The sequence below is a fragment of the Sciurus carolinensis genome, chromosome 15, assembly GCF_902686445.1.
Source record: "Sciurus carolinensis chromosome 15, mSciCar1.2, whole genome shotgun sequence".
Classification (NCBI taxonomy): domain Eukaryota; kingdom Metazoa; phylum Chordata; class Mammalia; order Rodentia; family Sciuridae; genus Sciurus; species Sciurus carolinensis.
In genome coordinates this window covers 26,104,961-26,125,325 of record NC_062227.1, presented here as the reverse complement: position 1 = coordinate 26,125,325, position 20,365 = coordinate 26,104,961, and the positions used below count along the sequence as shown (strand labels likewise).

Genomic DNA, 20,365 nt, shown 5'->3' with positions numbered 1-20,365 from the left:
CGTACACAAACCATGACGCACTGATTTGTTTTACTTCTAATTTTCTACCTGTGCCTTGAGTTCTGCATCTTCCTCCTGGTCCGACTGCCAGCATCAAGAAAGAGTGGGAAATAAAGTCTTACCATGCAATTTACTCTGAGATTAGAGAACTCAAAAGTCTATTTAAACTTGCTAAGTGTGGGCACTCGTGTGCACTTGCATAAGGATGCAGTTCTTTCCTCTACACAAACCACAACACTCTCACACACAAATTATGAAGCTTAACAAGCACAGAGAGGGAAAAGATTTCTTGCTCACTGGGTCTTTGGCATTTTGATGAGCAGATATACATGGTTGGGAGGGAGGCAGCAGGGGCTTGGTAGGCTGTTCTTAATGAACATTACCAATGGTTCAGGAGGCATGGGGAGCCAGATTGCAATTCCTAAGAAGGGCTATGGCAACACAGTAATGATAGCTCCCTTCAAAAGGATGAATCTTCACAATAATTCTGTAAGGTTAGCTATACGACCCCCAATATGTGAAACTGAGGCTGGAAGAATTAAACATAGAGATGCCTACATTTTAAAACTTATTAGAACTTTGATTTTCTTAAACCAATAGTTTAAAAAGTTTTTAAAGGAGAGAAGACTGATATGGGATAATTAAGGAAGCCAAAAAGAGGAAAAAAAAAAAAGAAGAAATTATCTGTCATCAGTAACAACATCATTCCTTGAAAATAAGAATGGGACAATTTTTGAGTTAAAGAAGTACCAAAATATTTTTTTAAAAATACCCCAAGCCACTATATTATCCCTCTTTTTCTAATTTCAACAACCTGCCTAATCTTTGGACATGTGAGTACCAGTAATCAGGTAAGTAGGCCAAGCCACAGGCTGCATGGTAAAGCTGTGCTTCTCACAGGGCTTTCTGATGCAGGGTCTGGGCTTTGTGCCACTGGGCTCCAAGTGGACATGCAGAGTGAAATGATAGGGAAGACAAGGGTCACACTCAAGGGGCCTTGAGCAGATCATTTCAGTTACAGGGGTCTCAGTTTCCTTATCTGCCAATGGGGTCAGGAGTATCTACCTCACGGACCCCATACCATACTACTGTTGTGCTGGTCACCTTAAGGGAAGGGAATGTGGAAAGGAGCTGCAGGAAAATAACAGGGCTGGTGACATCCTGATTCTCAAGGATGTGGTGTGTTCACAGCTCTTCACAATCTACCTATTAAATGGATTTGCTTCTGTGCTTTAAATGTTTCATAATGAGTTAAAAAATTGCTAAAAAATTTAAAGTATTAAAAATGTTTTTCATTTACAGCACATAGGAGGATTCTGACAACATTCACTGAATGTATTAGCCTGTTGTGATATGTCCCTAACTCTTACAAAATCAAAGTGTAGTTTTTTTTATATTTGGCATAGTAAATTATTAGCTTTTAATAAGTGTATTTATAATTGCTTAAAATAATCTGGATAATAGCTTTACACTATTGTATTTTACTTTAAAAAATAAGTAATTATTTAAACTGTGGCATTTCCAAAAGGAAGAAACTTAATAAAATACCATTATGGAATTTTTTTTCTGAAGATATTTTCAATTAAGTGATGTACAGACACAACTTAATAGTACTTTTATTTCTTCCAAAATAGGCAACTAGAAAATATGGTTGTGATTGGGTGATGTAAAAAATAACATAGGAGCTCAAGTAAAATTTATTGCAAAGTAAAAACTTAATTCTGCTAGCACTCTGGGAAATAAACATCTTGACTTCTATCACTATTGATAAACACTGTTTTTATAGAAAGTTGAATCAGTTACTGATAGTGCAGGATTTAAAAATGACAAAAATTCATCAACACACTCTATAATGTATCCTAAAGAATTAACAAAGGACAATCAATAGCACTGTTTCTCTTCTGTTAAATGTGATTACATTTTTTTCAATAAAGTACTAACAATAACTTGACAATATTCTCTTCCTTAGAGAATTAATTTCTTATGAGTGACCTGCACTATAGCCAAAGGCCACAACAACACATTCAGAGAAGTACTATTTTAACGAATATTATTTGACCATTTGGGATTTTAAACCATATCTCTACTTAGTCAGCAAGCTCATTAAAGTAATTGTGACTCGTCTCATGCATCAAAGCTAACATCCATAAAAGCCTCTCATTTGAGGTAGGACAATTTTTTTTTTTTTTGGTACAGGGGATTGAACTCAGGAGCACTTAACTACTGAGCCACCTCTCCAGTCCTTTGTGTGTGTATGTGTATAAATATATATGTATGTATATATATGTGTGTGTGTGTGTGTTTTGTTTATTTATTTATTTGTAGGAGATAGGCTCTTACTGAGTTGCTTAGGGCCTTGCTTAATTGCTGAGGCTGGCTTTGAATTTGCGATCTTCCTGCCTCACCTTCCAGAGCAGCTGGGATTATAGACAAGAATCACTGTGCCCAGCTGAATTCTTTTTTTCTTTTCTTTTTTTCCCCCCTTTTTAAGGTATTATTAGTTTAGGCAAGTGGTTCTCAAAATGTGATCTTAGAATTAACAGAGTCAACACCATCTGGGAACTTGTCAGAAACATCAATTCTCTAGTTCCATCTCCGTCCTTCTGAATGAAAAAATGTGAGGCTGTGATCCTAGGAGTTAATTCCCACACAAGCCAGTTGGAGATCTACTGGTCTATGCAATTAAAAAATATATTTAACTCCTACTATGAAAGTTAGAATTTAGAATTTATCCACATTTCAAAAGCTAATATGCAGGATTCTTAGTTGCAGAGGCCTCCCCCGACCCCCAGGGACATTTTCCTTAACCAGCTCCCAGCCAGGTCCAGTTAAACACCAACCTCCGTGGCAGTGGTTTCTCCATCCGCTGCGGTGTCTGTTCGCTCACTGTCAGTCTATATACCGAAGAGGTGATCAGGTTCCGAAGGAGGCAGGGATAGAAAACAAACCCATCTGGTCAAGCGGGGCACCTACAAGTTGAACCACTCATTTTCTTTCTCTGGGATCTGTGGCATACTACCTTCCCACAAGAACGCAGCTTCAAGCCAAAGCAAAAGAAGAGCCAGAGCTGGGTGTTGTCAACAGAGCCCCCTCCGAGGAAGACCCGAGGCACGCACAGCCCGCAGGAACTGCAGGGACGGCGTGGGCCACACTGACCTGTCTAGTGCTACATGTCAGGAAAACCAATTTGTCACTTTCCTCCCACCCTTTCCACTAACATCCTGAGAAAGCTCTCCTAAAAATTCTTAATGCAAATAAAATCGGGTTTACGTATCTATATACATTTTTTTTTATCCTAGTAATATGTCACATTTGAAAGGTAAATGAAAATAAAAATTTACATAAAAAGCTACTGTAACAGTCACTGGACTTTCAGCCCCTCATTTATATAGTTGCATAATTTATGCCCATTTACGAACATCAGGCTGTCTGCATTACCTATGAATTATAAAAAGCACATGCCAGTGACTCACAGGCATATGTTTTATATATGAAAAATGTAACTCAATTTTCAAGTAGCATTGCTAACAGATATTTTTTTAAGATTACATGTTGTTATTTTACCCCACCCTCCAGTATAAAGAGGTATATCAAAATACGTATTTAAACAGCTTATTGCAAAAATACCATTCAAATGATGCAAATAATAGTAAAAATCATTTAAAAATAAGGAAAGAGAGAGAGAGAGAAAGAGACATCTACTTGGAAACAAATAAAACAAAGCACAGCATTTGACAGAGCCTAGGAATTCAGGGGAGAATTAAAATGTTAATTTCAGGACAGGTTTTTAATCTGTTTCATAAGGGGTTACGATTGAAAACAGTATTTTCTGTGGAGTAGAGTAGAACAATAAGCATTGAAATTAAGACATAACTTGAATGTCCTATTAATGGACTCACCCTCTACAAATGTCAACTAATTATTCATAACATTCCCTTGATCAAATTTTTGGATTGCTATTTTGAAAATAAAAATCAGAACTGGGGCTGTACAGTTTTGAATCTCACTTAAAATAATTCCCTCCCTCTGAAAAACAAGACATGTCAGTAAGAACAACTGGGACAGTGTTATCTCTCTGGATTTAACTCTGGCCATTCTGACTTTTTGGCACTGTCCCTAAACTCTGATTCGTAAATTTCTAGAAGAGAAGGAGTCAGAATACATGCTTGGCGTGTAGATCTGAGGCTGGCATTCTGACAAGCTTGCTAAACCTAAGTAGATTTCTTTCAGAGAAGAAAGCCTGACTGATATATTTTCATGATCTGACTACCTTGGTTAATAACTGGGGCACGGAGTGACCCTGAAGTTTTTTATAGGGTAATTGCTGTTACGGTATTACCATCTATGCAAACTAACAGCCCAAGGAAAGACCATTTTGAATGAATAAGAAAAAGACGTGCTATTGTTCAAGCCTATAGAATAACTCAAAGATCTTAGGCTTTCATGTCGAACACTTCTAAAAGTCCTTTAAGATATCTGTCTTCCGACATAGATTATTTCCCATATGGTTTTAAAATTTAATTCAGTAATTTTCCAACATCTTGGCACTACAGTTTGGTTTTAGATTCCAGTGAGGGGTCTGATGTCAGACCAATGTGCTCGAATCCTTGCTGTTCAAACGTGTGACACACTGGGTGTGTTTCATATTTTAATCTTGGTTTCCTTCTTGGAAAATGGGGAAAATAACACTAAAAATTATATTGGGTAATGGATACTAAGTGCTTTATAGAATGACCAACATGCATAGAGCTAAAATTTCCTATAGTAGTAATAATATATAAATATTAACATGTTGCATAATTATTAATTTTCCTTGGTACACAAAATCAAATATCTTTGGCCATATCTAAACTCCCTCAAAAGCTGGGTGCAGTGGCACATGCCTATAATCCCAGCTACCTGGGAGGCTGAGACAAGAGAATCGCCAAGTTTGAGGCCAGCCTGGGCAACACAGCAAGATCCCATCTCAAACAAAACTGTAAACCCCAAAGCTGTAAACTCCCTCAAATTCCTACTTAGTCTCTAGTCAGTGAACAAACACACTGCCTGATCAATAGTCAATTAATGAAGAAAAACTGAAAATAGCAGCGTTTTTAGCAACTGCTATAAAACATAAAATGTACTAGGACCAACTGCAAAAGGTGTAGTATGTCATCAGTTACCACACAATAATACTGTGTTTCCACAAATTAAAATGTATGAATAAGTTGATTACTCTTTTCCTCCAAATTTGAACCTCTTTGTTTTGTATTATCAAAAATTTACTAAGAAATTCACAAATAATTATGTTATGATGAACTAAATTTATCTTATGTTTCTTGATAGATAATTTGATATTCTGCCCTTCTTATTTGATCCTTTTGAAAGTATAACGGGAAAGAAATGATTGGCCGACCACTTTCTTGTTTGAAATGATTAAGCTTTTCTATACTGGGGTTCACTCTTGAGAAAGGCTGGCACTATGATTTAGCTACTGTAACATATGAGAGATGTAAAAAGAACTACTGTCATTAGTGATTTCGTAAAAGGAATGTGACAGATGAATTATATAGGAAGTCACCCAGTTTAGCTGCCAAAGAACTTGAGGCCTAGAGAATAAAATGGGCCATGTAAGCAAACAGCACTTTTTTTTTTTAAACTGAATGACCTCAATGTGACTTTTTTAGCTCAAGCAGAACTAGTATGCACAGCTCTTTGCACCTGGGGTTAAGAGTTGACACCGAGCAGATGGTGAAATACAAAGTCTGGTGGCAGGAGAGCTGTATGTAGTAGGCTAAGGTTGGGGAGGAGGGTGGCGAGGACTGCAGTGGTCAGTGCTATTTCAGTTTCAGAGGTTTGCAATAACAAGGACAGCGAGGACCGGGAAGCTCCCATCCTGCATTCACTAACTTGCAACAATGAACTGCTGTGATTTGTTTTGCTGATGTAATGCAGACATGCCCAAGTTTACATTAACTCTCATGCACCGATTACAACAAGATGTATACCCTGGATTAGGCACAAGATCTGTGTGGTTGGTTAAGGAAATGTTCAGTTTTTAAAATTTAGAAAAGCATAAAACAGAAATCTTTTTCTTTTTTTCTTTTTTTTTTTTTTTCTTCTTTATGTTAGACTCAGGACTGACTCACTGCTAAAGAAATATAAATATATTTGCAGGTTGGAAATATGTAATATTATAGACAGTCTTTACAGATAATATTGTCTTCCATACTACTTGATGATATTGCCACTATGAGAAATAGTGATAATAAAGCCTTGGACTTAAAGTAGTTCTCAAAATATTTTTCAAGGATAAAAAACACATATGGGTGTATGGGTGTGTGTGTGTGTGTGTGTGTGTGTGTGTGTGAGAGAGAGAGAGAGAGAGAGAGAGAGAGAGAGAGAGAGAGATTTAGTTGGAGCTCAGTCTCATACAGCCCAAGAACTTTGAAAAAGACTCTTATGCAATATTAAATTAAAAAACCTAGACTTCCATTTAAAGCACCTGTGAGAACATTCATAGTTTTTCCTTTTGCTGTACACAAATGGCTATAATATCACTAAATACAGGTACTCACACACCTTCACAATTCTATATACTCACAGGTGCACCTCAAATTATGACTTTCTGGCTGAACATGAAACTGAATAGTCTTTTTGTGTGTGTTGCCTTGACTTTTTTTTTTTTTTTTAATGCTAGGAGCATATGGCTTGTCTCTTGTCTCAAAAGTCCTTGTTTTGTGGGAACAGGAGAACTGGAGGGGGCCTGGGAGAGGCACAGGCAAGAGAGGACATGACAGCCAGTGCCTCTGGGGGCAGCTTCTATTCTTTTCCCTAAGCTCTGTTTGAAGTGTGGAGAAAGGGAAGCTGCTGTGCTATTCACAGGGCTGTGGAGAGGTGGGAAAGGGGAGCAATTAAGAGCAAAAGCTGCTGCTCACTGCACCATCAACTCACCCAGTTGCTGAGATGAGGGAGGGAGACATGCTTTTCCCCCGACTATGCACAAACCTGGCTTAGGGCCAAAGACACCTCATCAACTTTCTTGACTTGACCACACTGTCATATTGTGGGGAGTTCTTGTCTCAAGTGGGATTGGAAGAATCACTGCTATCTGATAATATGCACTGACACAGTTAGCATTGATACAATTTCAGCTTGGTTATATATGTAGAGAAACCTTAAATATATCCTTCCCTGACTGTATTTGAACTGCATGCAGTTCTTCCTGGTCCTGTTTTTGGTCCTACCAATGACGGATGACAGGTGGCTGTTTCAAAATGTTGTTGACATTCTTTCTGACCCAATGCATGATGGGACCTGATCCACTAAATGAGTAAAGATATGTACAATCAAGGAGAGCAGCAGGGGCATTTCAGAATCTCCAGGAGACTAGTTTGCACATTTGGAAAGCTACCCAAGAGATTGTGACATGGTCCCTCTCCCAGTCCTCTCTCTATCTCTCCTTGAATTTCATTTAAACTGGAAGTTACTTATCTGTCTTACATGTGATTTGTTTTGTAAGACGATAACTGATCAGAAGCTTTAACTTAGCCCTGATCTTTTACATAGCTAAAGGGCTATTTGAAATTGACTTCTGGCTGAGTCACCCCACATAGGACTCAGCCAGTAGCAGAGGATTCTGATTGCACTCAGACTGCTACGTCCACGTGGTGTTGTGCCTAACCCTGGGCCTGGGTCGGACTCCCCAACACACAAAACCTCAACATAATTGGCACAGACAATAAATGAGGCTCTGAAAGTAGGACCACTATCGCAGCAGCCGGCTAACACTGTTTCGGACCGAAGCACGGAACACGCAGGGGAAGTGTGTTCTATGCCGAGGTACACACCTCTTCCTCTGAACTGTCACTCGGGTCATTGTCTAGGGAGGCGCTCAAGGAGGCCGCCTTGGGCTCCAGGTAGCAGAGGCACAGAGCCAGAGGGAAGGAGAGAGTGAGGGCATATGGCACTGAGAAGGAGGCAGAGAGCAGAAAGAAAAAGATGAAGAGGAAACAGGGCACGAGGGAGGGTGAGCGGATCGGGAGATAATGCTGCAAGCTCTGGGGTAGGAAGTTGGTTTCGGATAGGTTGGGGAAAGAGAGGTACCCATCATCATCTAGGAGAGAGGGGAATGACTCAGGGAGCTGCAAGGAGAAGGAAAACAACGTGGTTCCTTTGCCAGTTTGCTGTCTATAGCTGAATGCCACATCCTGGTCCCCTATGTAAGCTTTCCCTTGGCTGTCGGAGTCCAAGGCCAGCTCTCCCTGCAGATGCTCAGCTCTGGTTGGGGCGGAACCTGGAGCTCTGCATTCGTTCTCCTTACACCTCCTACGGAGCTCAGTGGAGGATGTAGGGTCAGAATGGGCTGATGGGGGTGACAAGGGACATGAGTCAGTGCCAAGCTCCGGTGACTGATGTGAAAGAGACAGAGAGAGACAGGAAGCAGCGAACAGAGGTGCAAAAGGACAAAAAGAAAACTGCAATTAGTTAATTTTCTTATGGGTATCAATATAAAATTATAAAACAAGAATTTTAGCACTGGGGTTGCTTGGGGATTTTTAAGTAAAGCTGCATGCCAATGTTGCCGCAGATGGCTACAGTTCTCCCATTAGACCATCACATAGCAGGGTGGAATTTTTAAAAAGTCAGAACAGAAGGTAACAATGGGCAATCTCAATGTCTACACATTTCCCATGATCCAAAAATTTCATTCTAGATCAACAACTCTAGGAAGGTTTAGGGTTTTGAGAGCAAATATAACTCTAATAAATCAAAGTCAAGACTTTCAATAACCTTCTCCTGATCTCCAGGTAACAGATCTGTCTGTTACAATGGTTCAGTTGGATTAGAAGTGAAAACAAAATCCAATTCAAATTTTGATTATTTAAAAAGAATTTTTCCTAGCATTATTTCTTTCTTTGGTTAGTCAACTACATCCAAAACAGGTGGGTTTACAAATCTAGAAGTTTCTGGCCCCACTCCTATCTGATAATGGGGGGATTTAACAATTAGCATTTCAGGAACTCTGACTTCCCAACAAAGGACTGAGGTCGCTCTGAAAAGTCTTCTATTTTGCTCCTTTATGTAGGATGTAAGTGGAACTCACACTCAAAATGATTTTGATAAGCTAACCAGCAAAAAAGAATGTGTTGTCTTGTAACAGTTTCTATGTGTAAGTTTCTATTATTTGTGGGCCATAAATAATAGAAAGATACAATTTCCCAGCCTTCTGATTTCTCTTAGTAGATAAAGGGCATGTTTATACCTTTGGTTTGTGTCCTTAATACAATGTTAAAGTAGGCATCTGCACAAAAGTAACACCCTGATGAGTTCTAGCTTTCATGGGACAAGTGAACCTAGTTTCATTCTCTGGGGCCCTAGTGGTCTCAATGCAGGTGGTGGAGGGGCTGCTGGGCAAGAAAGGGAAGAAAGGAAGCAAGCAAATCCCAAGCAGACCTGGGGCAGAGCACAGGAGCTGCTACAGCCTGGTAAATTCAAGGCCAGGCCTCATGGAGCCTGAAGATAATTAGACTTCTCTTGTGCTGTGTGTGTGTGTGTGTGTGTGTGTGTGTTTTGCCTAATGTCCCGAGAGCATGGAAATTTCCCAGTCTGCCTGACTGGTGGTGGTTATCCAATCCTGACTTGTGGAGAAGTGGTAAATATAGCAACGGGGGGGGGGGGGGGATGTACAAATAAAACTACATCTGAGGCATGAGAGAAAGAAAATGCACAAGGAAAAGTATCTCTTGAATATATCTGCAAGAGAAGTGTCTCTTTTGACCATGACAGGAGTGTGTCTTCCCACACACTCACATTTGACATTAAACACTGCATTTTAAACAGGAATCTGCACAAATCGCTAAGAATAATGTAGATGTTACAAGTCACCTTCTGTGTGAAGACAACTATTCTCTGGTGGTGAGACCCATGATCTGACCTGAGGGAAGGAACATCAGCAAAGGAAACAAACCTCCTTCCCATGCTATTCTCAGGATTGGTCTTTTAAGAATTATTTTCAATAAAGTGTTTTCATTTGGTTAAAAAATAAGTACCCTCTATGTTACTGTTTGAGGGTGGAAAATAATACAATTAAGGATTACTCTTCCATGCTGCTTCTGAATGTGGTTTTAAGACAGCTTTGTCTTTTTAAAGTTTTTGGGGAAATAAAGACAGCTGGCAATTATGAAGCACTGGATCTCAGCTGCAACCTCCTGAAGGAACCAGCTCAAAACACTGGCTCTGCAGAGATCAGACAATGAGGGAAGTTGTTTTCTTTGTCCTTTTATTTTCCCATGGCATAAATGGCACAAGGTGAGGATAGCTCAGAGCTACATGATACATAAACGAATTGGTAATCTTTTAAAACTGAATAAAGTGAGACTGCACCTACTTTGGGAGCAAACTAAAAATAATTTACTTTTGTGTGGCACTTAATTCCATTTACACATCCATGGGGATCATTTGTTGGCATGGGTGATCTTGAGAAAGTTTGTAGTAATTGGGTATAAAAATGATACTTTGCATTTCAGGTATATTATCTTCATTTCATGTCCCAGTGAAAACCAGTCCTTGACTTAACTGACAGGAAGAGTGTGAAAATGAAATTTAGAACAAAGCAACAAAAGTGTCCAAATATCCCTGCCATCATTTCCTACCCTGTCCTTTTTTTTTTTTTTCCTTCCTGTTTGGCAAATAAAGAAAACTTATCCTAAAAGAGCAAAATTTAATGATGGATTGGGTCACTTGGAATATTCTGACTATAAAAATTACTAATTGGTTGATCTACCCCCATTTAGATGTTGCTGTTAAAATTATTATGGAAAGAAATATCCTTCTAATGAGTCACAGATGGTGATTCTCTATCACACCCATCTGTATTTGAAAAGCCCACTTAGTGAGCACTTGTGAATAGAAGGAACTCACATTTCAGGATAACCCATAGGTGACATAAGCATTTTTCTCCCCCTATTTCCTCTATGAACTTATATGTTCAAGGAGCTGCTCTGCTTTTCCATGATTATTATGCATAAACTTTTCAATGTGCTGAATTTTAAAACTGTTCTAAAAACTTGCTTTATAGTGCTGGGTCACCAGAAATAAACCTGATATTTAAAAAGTGTTTAAGAAGAAATCTAATTTGGTGGGGGGGGCACATGATGTCATGAAATGCAATGAATAAAACATCTGGAGAAAATGTCACCAACTCCACTTCTCAACTTCCTGTGCAACCTTGTGCCTTTATATCCCATTTTAAAATATGGCCACTAACTCCTTTCCTTATCAGATTGTAATTGTAAGATCAAGAAAGACGAATTATAAACACACAGGCTGTGATACTTGTAGTTAGAAGAATGGTGATGTGATTATTGTGTATCTAGAAAAAATATACCATGGGTAGGAGAATGGGGCCAGAAACAAAGAAAATAGCTTTAGTGATAGTTCTGAAATGAGAGCCCGAAAAGAAATGCATATTACACCACCCAAAGTATTTTTAAGAGAGACAGACAGGACAGCTGTTGAAAGTCTTATGTAGCACATTTCTTGTTAAAATAAAAAATTTCAAAAAATTAAGAAAGCAACTTGCAGAGGAAAAATGTTGAAACAGGAATAGTAATTTAAAAACTGACATATGAAGGTAACTAGTGCTGAGTTATGAACTACCCTAAGCTTAACGTATTTCTGGTTACATCCTCAGCATTACTGAGCGTTGTTAAGCTGGAGCAAGCTCTATGAGGCAGCCTGGGAGCTGTACCTTTCCCTCGTGCCGGACTGCCGAGACAGGTGTGGCTTCCTCGGCCTTTTTCCGTCTCTCCTCTTCCTCGTCGCGCTCCTCCTCGGCCTTTTTCTCCGGAGTCACAGTGGTGATCAAGTTGGTCTGAGAGATGCCCTTTGTTGTGGCGTACTGGCCAGTACCAACCTCTGCAGCAGACATAGAATCCTTCATGTATATTTCATGGTTTTCATTCACTGATGCTAAAAGCAAATACAATTGGAGAAATAAGATCTGAAATAGTTAGGTAGAAGAGAGATCAACAACACCAGTGTCCCCATTGCTGAGAAAGAAAATACCACTACAAAATACCAGCTTTGACACAAAAAGAATCTAAGCACTCTTATAGACTTCCTGTTCCACCTAGGCCTGTATTTTTCAGTTTTTAAAATTATTTCAATGCCCTTGTCTTGAAGGCCAGAATAAAGCTCAGCCACTCTCATGCTCTCTAGTGAGGGTGTGTGTGGGGCTGGAGGGGAGTAGAAGGAGGTGAAACTGGGCTTCCCTTCAACCCCCCACCCAAAAGCACTGGCTGGGCACCAGCACCAGGCACTGAGTGGCAAGTTCAACGACTCACAGCAGCGGACAATATTCTAATACACTTGAATTTGAACACATCTTTGGAAGTACTATTCACCAAAGAACTTTGAATTGGTCTCATTATTTCCAAATGCTTAAAAATCTAACATTCCTACGATATAAAAGCCCCAAGGGTAATAATGAAAATTAACCATGTTGTGGCAGAGGTTATAAAATTCTGATGGTAATTCCATTCAAGTGAAGTATAGAAATGCTTTAATATCCACTGCATTTTAAACAGTCTACCATGATGAGATGCACATATACTCATTCACATCTCTAATATTTTGAGAAAACAAGACAAATGCTGCCAAATGAAATTCATGCAAATGCAGAGCGTGCAAACATAAGAGATATAAGATACAGCCTTTCATACCAGCTAAAATATCTCAGTGAAGAGATGCTAAATTCAGTTCGATGTTAAAATCTGGTGTTCGTTATTTTACATTTTCAATATTATAAAAATTGGATATCATGAAAAAGAAATGCTGCTTTTCTAATACACAGCAGTTGATCACAGACAAAACATAATCTGTGTTCATCTTTTAGGAGCTTTAAAACATAAATAAAAGAAAGGATTCTGAAATGAAATCCTTTCTGAAATCCTTCTGATGGCTAAACTGCTTTACTAAAATATTTCACTAAGATATTTTATCTATCTTTATATGAATGAGAAAGCTTGTATGAGACCAGTTGGGCTGTTTTTCTACAAGATGCTTGCTGCCTTGCAAAAAAGCAATGTATGTTCCAACATGCAGCCAGCTCAGCAGCACAGAAAACATACGAGAAGAGGAACCACCAAGATTGAGACAACACATACTAACATCACTTTTGGGCAGGGAGGAAGAGACAGCATGAGATTAGTGCATTGACTTCGCAAATGTCTTCTGTCTTCTCCAAAGTCATTATCACACAAAAGGTCAAGAGGAAAATAATATTCACGAGAAATGTGCTCCCTTGGGTGCACATCACTGAACACAGTGGATGGTGGAAAGAAAGGTGTGATTCTATAAAAGTTCCTCAGCACTGACACAGAGAATGTACCAATAGTTAACAGAGATTCTCTAAAGTAGAGTAAATGAGACAAAGTGAAAAGAAGAGCTTCAATGTTATATCAGAGAAATTCAATAGCTTAACAGTTCTGATCAATGTTTTATTCTAGAGGGCTGGCTCTAGGTTTGGTATTCTGCAAATCTTAGAAGATACAGAATGGTACAGTTGTCCCTTGGTATCCCTGGGGAATTGTTTCCAGGACCACCGTGGATATCAAATCCGAAGATGTTCACATCTCTATTATATAAAGTGGTGTTGGATTTGAATGTAACTGCACATTCTCTTTTACGTTTTACATCATCTCTTGATAATAAGTAACACAATGCAAATGCTATGCAAATAGTGTCACACTGTATTGTCTAGGGAATGATGATGAAAAGTCTGTACATATTCAGTGTAGATACGAGTTTCTAAAAAGAATATGCAGATTTGGAACTCACAGATACAGAGTTAATTGTAATGAACTTTTTAGGCCAGCTCACAAATGTAAGAATAATCATCCATATAATTATTGAAATAATTATATTTATACCAAGACTGTTTTCTACATATATTTTTACAACAAGTGTGTGAAGATGGTCTAACTCCCATTTTCTGGGAAACTACTTCAGACCTGGAGAGCTGAAATCATTTGCCAACCATTATCCAGATAGAAGACAAGAGTCTGGATTCACTCCCTGAGTTTTTCTTGCCAGATGAGTGCTGTTCTCACTTTAGCAATAACACAGAAAATATAGCACTAACAATACCAGTGTGACTTCTTCTATAAACAGTTTTCTAAAGGATGCCATCAGGAAAATTCTGTCTTTTTCATCAGGGGATTCAGGAAATATGTCACCCCCATCAACTACACTAGGGTATGGTGGCAAAAGCAGGGGAAAGGAGATTCTTTGGGGAGCAGATGCAAAAAACAGAGGGAGAGAGTTGATTCCAGGCTCCTGTAACATTTATTTATTTTATTTATGCTTTTGCTTCCTCATTAAAATCATATGTGCATTCTAGCAACCTAACACTTTTCATTTGCACAGGATGGGTCTTTAAAGAACAACTAATCTCCAGGTGCTCTGAACTAGAAGATGGAAGTTTGGCCACGACTCAGTTCGCAAGTGTCACTACAGTTGGCAAGCCTTGTGGCAGAAGCCCCCTTCCCTCATACTACAGACAGCAATACACAGCTGAGAGACAACATGAAAACAGACTAAAAATTCCTGGTTGTTATTTCTTAGGAAGGTCATCTGAGTGATGCTGTCCCTGTTTGTGTGTGTGTGTGTGTGTATGTTGGGTGTGTGTGCTGCGGATTGAACCCAGGAGTACTTAACATCTGAGCCACATTCCCAGCCCTTTTTATTTTTTATTTTCAGACAGGGTCTCACTATTTTATTTAGGGCCTCCCTAAGTTTCTGAGGCTGGCTTTGAACCTGCAATCCTCCTGCCTCAACCTCCTGAGTTGTTGGGAGTACAGCCATGTGCCACCATTCTGGTCCTTGTCTTAATCTACTGACTCACCCATTTAACTTAACAGCAGAGAGCACTTGTATAGCAATGTTCCCCACTCCACCACCTTTCTCCAAATTCGGGGTACTGGTTTATGAAAGTTACCCTCCTCATTCCCAAAGTACCTAATTTATCTCAGTTTATACACATCTACAGACAGACAAAGGAATTATTTTTGGAGGTGGGGATTTTCACAATCTCCCACTTAGCTCAGATCCACGGCTGCTTTCCATTTCATAACATCCAAGAGGATCTACATTTATACAGAGCTCATGACAGTTTGGTACGCTTTCCTGGTGAGTTACTAGCAATTATTAAGAGCCAGTGAGCAATGCCTACCTCCATCTAAGCTGCGAGACATGGTGTAACGTTTGCTGGACGAGCGTTCAAAGTAAGGCGCGGGGCGATCAATCAGTGCACTGGCTCTCCTCGTCTGGGCTTGCGTCCTTCCACTGTAACGGAACTTGGAACCCAAGGTTAGGAATTTCTTTGGAGGTGCTTCTGGTAACAATAGTCTAAGATATTAAAGAAAAGTGCCAGAAAGATCATTAAGTCAAATATTCAGAATGCTTTTCTAACTTTTCACTGTGCTGCATGTATTAGAGGTTTAACATGCAACTTGTAGTTAAATGGATTTGATTTTTATTAGAAAAGCTATCAAGTCATGAAGTATATATTAATAAGGGATGCTAGAGACAAGATATAAGTAAGATAGGGGTTGGGTTAGACTGCATGAACATTAATATTTATCTCATAAACTAGAGAGTCTAGAAAGCCTAGAGAATCCATGGCTCCATAAGCCCAAGGAGCAACTAAATAGATGGTTTAGTGAAGAAGAATGATAATTTGTTATTTTGTAGCCATAACTCTGCTGGGTCTAGTACTATACTACGTGTGCATAAAGGAGTCCAGGATGTCAAGAAATTATTGAAACCATAAGGAATGGACTGGATATTTGAAGAGGACATTATAAAAACAACAAAAAGACACTTTACAAAAAGAGTATGAGTAAAATACAAATGAAAGAAAATCCTTTAAATTTATTCAGAAGTACTTTCAGGATTTCCTATCAATATCTATTGAAAATGAACTTGAAGGAATAGACAGGATGTTTATATTTTCCTCTTCCCCTCAAACTTTTTTAGTATAAGTGATTGAGTCATTCCAATTCTTCCTTAGGGAAAGAACAGAAACCAACCCCCAAATGATCTCTACCTACCTGAAAAATGTATGGTGCTCAACACATACTTTCCATAAACGCTTGGCAGCCCGATGGTTTGGCAGCTTAAACCCAATGGTGCTTTCAAATTGCTCAAACTAAATTTAAAAAAAGCATATATATTTATGGGTAGAGTCAAGTTTTAAAGTATGAATAACTGATGCTTCACAAATGACTTACAAAATCATGCCACCCATAAGATTTTTTTCCTCTGCTCACTAAATCAATTGCTATATGTGGAATCCATGTTATACACATTCATTTAAAAAATAATCACATTTACCTCTTTAAAATGTGGCAAGGGTAGATAAATGTGTCATGCATGCAGTAAATGCCTTCCGCACCAGTGTGGATCTTATGAAAACTAAACACAAAAAAGTAAGGTAAGTGGATTTTCTCCCAAAGATCAACTTGTCCTGATCCCATTTTTCTTATTTTCATGGTTTCTCAATGACATGACTTCAGCTGGAATGTGCAAAAATGAATAAAGTATGTATAGCTATAGTCTACAACATGCTTAGAAATGACATTTCCTGGGCTGGGCTTGAGGTTCAGTGGTAGAATGCTCACCTAGCACATGTGAGGCATTGGGTTCAATACTCAGAACCACATAAAGAACAAATAAATAAAATAAAGGTACTGTGTTGATCTATAACTAAAAAAAAATAATTAAAAAAAAGAAATGACATTTTTTCCCAGGATCTTGCCAGGAAATATGCATATTTCCTAAGTATACAATGACTTGGTGTGAGATATTGCTGATTTCATCTGTGTGCTCCACTATGGATTATAATGTTAAATGTCAACATCTGTTTATATGATACATAAACAGAGATTGGGAGAACACATTTTCATATTTCCCAGCATGTATGTTTTCATATGATATTCTATCAGCCATTTGGTTTTTCAAGATGGATTATCTAATTTGATTTTCTGCATAATATATTTTAATATGATTATTGCAGATGCACAATAATTTTGTTTCTGAAGACAGTATACATCAGGCCACCAGAGGGCAACCATCTTAAACAGTAAAGGTTTATCCAAAGGATGACAAAACAACTGGACTACTGATACAATCACCAGCAAAAGTTATCTCTGTGGCAAAAAAAAACATGGATGCGGGATCATGTGCACAGCACGTGAGACAAGATCACGTTTGACCTTTATTTCTTGCTTGCTGAGGATGACTGGGGAATTGGGAACTACATCACAAGTTGCTCCAACCACAAGTGCCTTTCCCAATCTCTTCTTCATTCTGGACATCCACGTGCAGTGGTGGTTGTAAAAATTGCTGCTGTCCGAAGGACCCAGTCAAGGTAAAAGTACTGTGGTTCTTGACTAAAGCATTATGCATTTACCCATCCTGCATCTAAGATGCCCCACACACTGTGCTATGGCCAGGACCTACAAAGACAGGCAGCTTGCTTTCTGTTGCAACTTGCCAGGAAGAATGACTCTCTTTTTTTAAAGTTATTGAAAATGTTTAGCGATATATAATAATTGTACATATATGTGGGGTACCATGTACTATTTCACATATACGCAAATGTGTAATGATCAGATCAGGGTAACTGGTGTATCTACCACCTCAATCATGTATCATTTTTTTCTGTTGGAAACATTCAAAATGTTCTTTTTTTTTTTTTTTTTTGGGTGCTGGGGATCGAACTTAGGGCCTTGTGCTTACAAGGCAAGCACTCTACCGACTGAGCTATCTCCTCAGCCCCTCAAAATGTTCTTTACTGGGTATTTTAAAACGTGTTTAATTGTTGTTGACCACACGGTTACACTAGCGAACTAAGGAACGTTCCTCTGTCCAACTGCACCCCTGGATATATTGATCCTCTCTTGCCATTCCTGCAGCCTCTAGTAACCACTTCTCTGCTCTCTACTTCTATGAGATTAACTTTATTGGTGGGAAGAGTGTCCTACTGCCATCCGTTTTTACGCAAGGATGCTTCAGGCCCCTAGGCTTTTTGAATGCTTATCTCTGTGCTTTGCACCTACTTCCTTCAACCTCGTCAGAGACTGTATTGTATGCCACCAAGAATTTATTCTCATTTTTCTCTGCCTATAAATATGACTGTAAAACAGGACAGGGTGGGAAGCCAATTTGGGGCCTGCTTCAGCCAGAACCAAACCCTGCCTCACTCCTCACTGCTAAGCTTCCACCTGCCACCTCTGCTACTTCACTCCTTGCCTCAGTGCACCCTTGGCAGGTGCTCCTAACACGTTCCTGAACTCTTACATGTCATGATGGGACCTGTCAAGTTCAACACGCTTTCCTTAGTTTGCACCGTGTGTGCCTTTCTCTGGAACAGATGGCACTGCTGGTGAGCCACTTTTTTTCTGAAACTCACCTGTTATCTGAGAGCCTCTGTCCCTTCTTCTTCCTCATTTAATTGTTTGTTCTACCTTCTTTTATTTTTGACTATTTTTCTTAATCTCCCTGTTTCTCTTCTACCAGTTCCTCTATCAAATGGTGGAGTCGCCCGGAGTTTTTATTTTAGAGCCTCTTCTCCAACTTCCCTTACTCTTTGAGCAATTTATCCCATGTCTTGGCCTTGGGTAAAATACGTACATTGGGTGATGATTTTGTTCAATTCCTTACTATGCAAGACTTGCCTCTTGAAAATTAGTCCCAAAGGAATTTCAATCTTTTTCCCTCTATTCTCACCCTTTCTCTCTTTTTAAAATTTATTTTAGTTTTTATATATTTTTAATAGATTTTTATTTGTCCTAATTAGTTACATATGGCAGCAGAATGCATTTTGACACATCATACACAAATGGAGTCTAGCTTCTCATCCATCTAGTTGTACATGATGTATTTACAAAGGTCATGTAATCATATATGCACATGGGTATTAATGTCCAATTCATTCTACTATCATTCCTACCCCCATGCCCCCCTACCCTCCCTTCACTCCCCTCTGTCCAGTCCAAAATACCTCTATTATCTCCACCCCCTTATTGTGAATTAGCATCTGCATATCAGAGGAAACATTAGGCCTTTGGTTTTTTGAGATTGGCTTCCTCTTTCTTGTTGGAAATCATCTCCATCAACTTCAGTCATCCAAATGGAACCCCTATGGTTATGTGGATTCTTCCCTTTTTTAATCCCTTCCTCCATCCTGTCTCTGAAACCTATTGGTTCTGCTCCTGAAACCCATGTCTCAAAATTTGCTCCCTCCACACCATGATTTGGGTCTTATCACATGGTATCGCTCAGTAGTTGCATTTCATTGAGAAACAAACCATCATTCCAAAATGTTCCTCTAGTGTGTCGGCTTAAACCCCTCCATGGCTCACTACTGTCTACTAGTTCATTTCTTCCTACGGCCTCACAGGAGACTCGCTCCTTTTCTATGGATCATCATCTCTCTTGTATCATGGTTTTATTATTCAAGTGTTGAGTCTATTTCTCTGCTAGAAAAATCTCTTAAGGAAAAAAGCAAGGTCATATTTCTTTCTATCCAATGCCCACCATGGAGCCTGACAATAAACAGATGCTCACTGAATAAATATTTGTTCAATGAATTAAAAAGAACACATATCAGTTATAAGCTTCACATACAATTTTTGGAAAGTATTTCTAAAACAGTATAGCTTCAACATATTTAAATGAAAAGCTTACAGATTATTCAGTTGTCTATGACAACTATTTACTATATAAAATATTTAATATAAATTACATTTATATTAAACATGATTGTTGGCTTTATCTTCTGATTTTTTAAAACTGCATTTTCTACCAAAAAAATTATAGAGCAAATGTAGATTTTGAAGGCAGCAAAAACTCTACATTGTACAAGAAAATTCTTAGAGATATATATGAGTTTATATATAAAGGAGTTTGCTTCTAGTTTATTAAGGCACCAATTAGAAATTGGAGATATTCATTAATTATTTCTTAAACAAATGCAAGTAGAATATAATACTTATTATGTACAAGTCACTAAGGAATATATAAATATAACTTGATCATGGAGACTGCTGCCCAAGGAGTAGGAATTAATAATTCTGATTCTTTTATTAGTTTCTCTGATTAAAAAGAAATCAGAAATACATTGGATATGCACTGGGCTCTGGAATATTTACATAATACACACCACCTCATCCTTTGTTCTAATCATTCCTGTACCTTGAAGCACATTACCTCTAGCTATTCACTTTAGGGTACAGTCAGACTTGCAGAAAAAATAAAAAGGGAAAGGACAGCAGCCGAACACAAAGGGAAGAGAGTTATTCATCACAGCTTGAAATAC

At 38.6% G+C, this 20,365-nt stretch overlaps 1 protein-coding gene across 26 annotated transcripts in view; it reads right to left on the bottom strand.

The window, feature by feature from the left end:
- Epb41l3 (erythrocyte membrane protein band 4.1 like 3) overlaps nt 1-20,365 on the bottom strand; it is a 173,103-nt gene that overhangs the window by 14,580 nt on the left and 138,158 nt on the right. For 10 of the 26 annotated variants that reach the window (XM_047525964.1, XM_047525956.1, XM_047525961.1 and 7 more), the window contains exons 10-15: nt 16,095-16,192; nt 15,215-15,390; nt 11,732-11,952; nt 7,830-8,390; nt 2,841-2,894; nt 49-84 (exon numbers count right to left, since the gene is read on the bottom strand). In XM_047525964.1, the coding sequence (XP_047381920.1) occupies nt 49-84; nt 2,841-2,894; nt 7,830-8,390; nt 11,732-11,952; nt 15,215-15,390; nt 16,095-16,192 (1,146 nt within the window). The remainder of the gene's footprint in view (nt 1-48; nt 85-2,840; nt 2,895-7,829; nt 8,391-11,731; nt 11,953-15,214; nt 15,391-16,094; nt 16,193-20,365) is intronic. The other 16 variants (XM_047525965.1, XM_047525966.1, XM_047525976.1 and 13 more) reach the window with 7 other exon arrangements.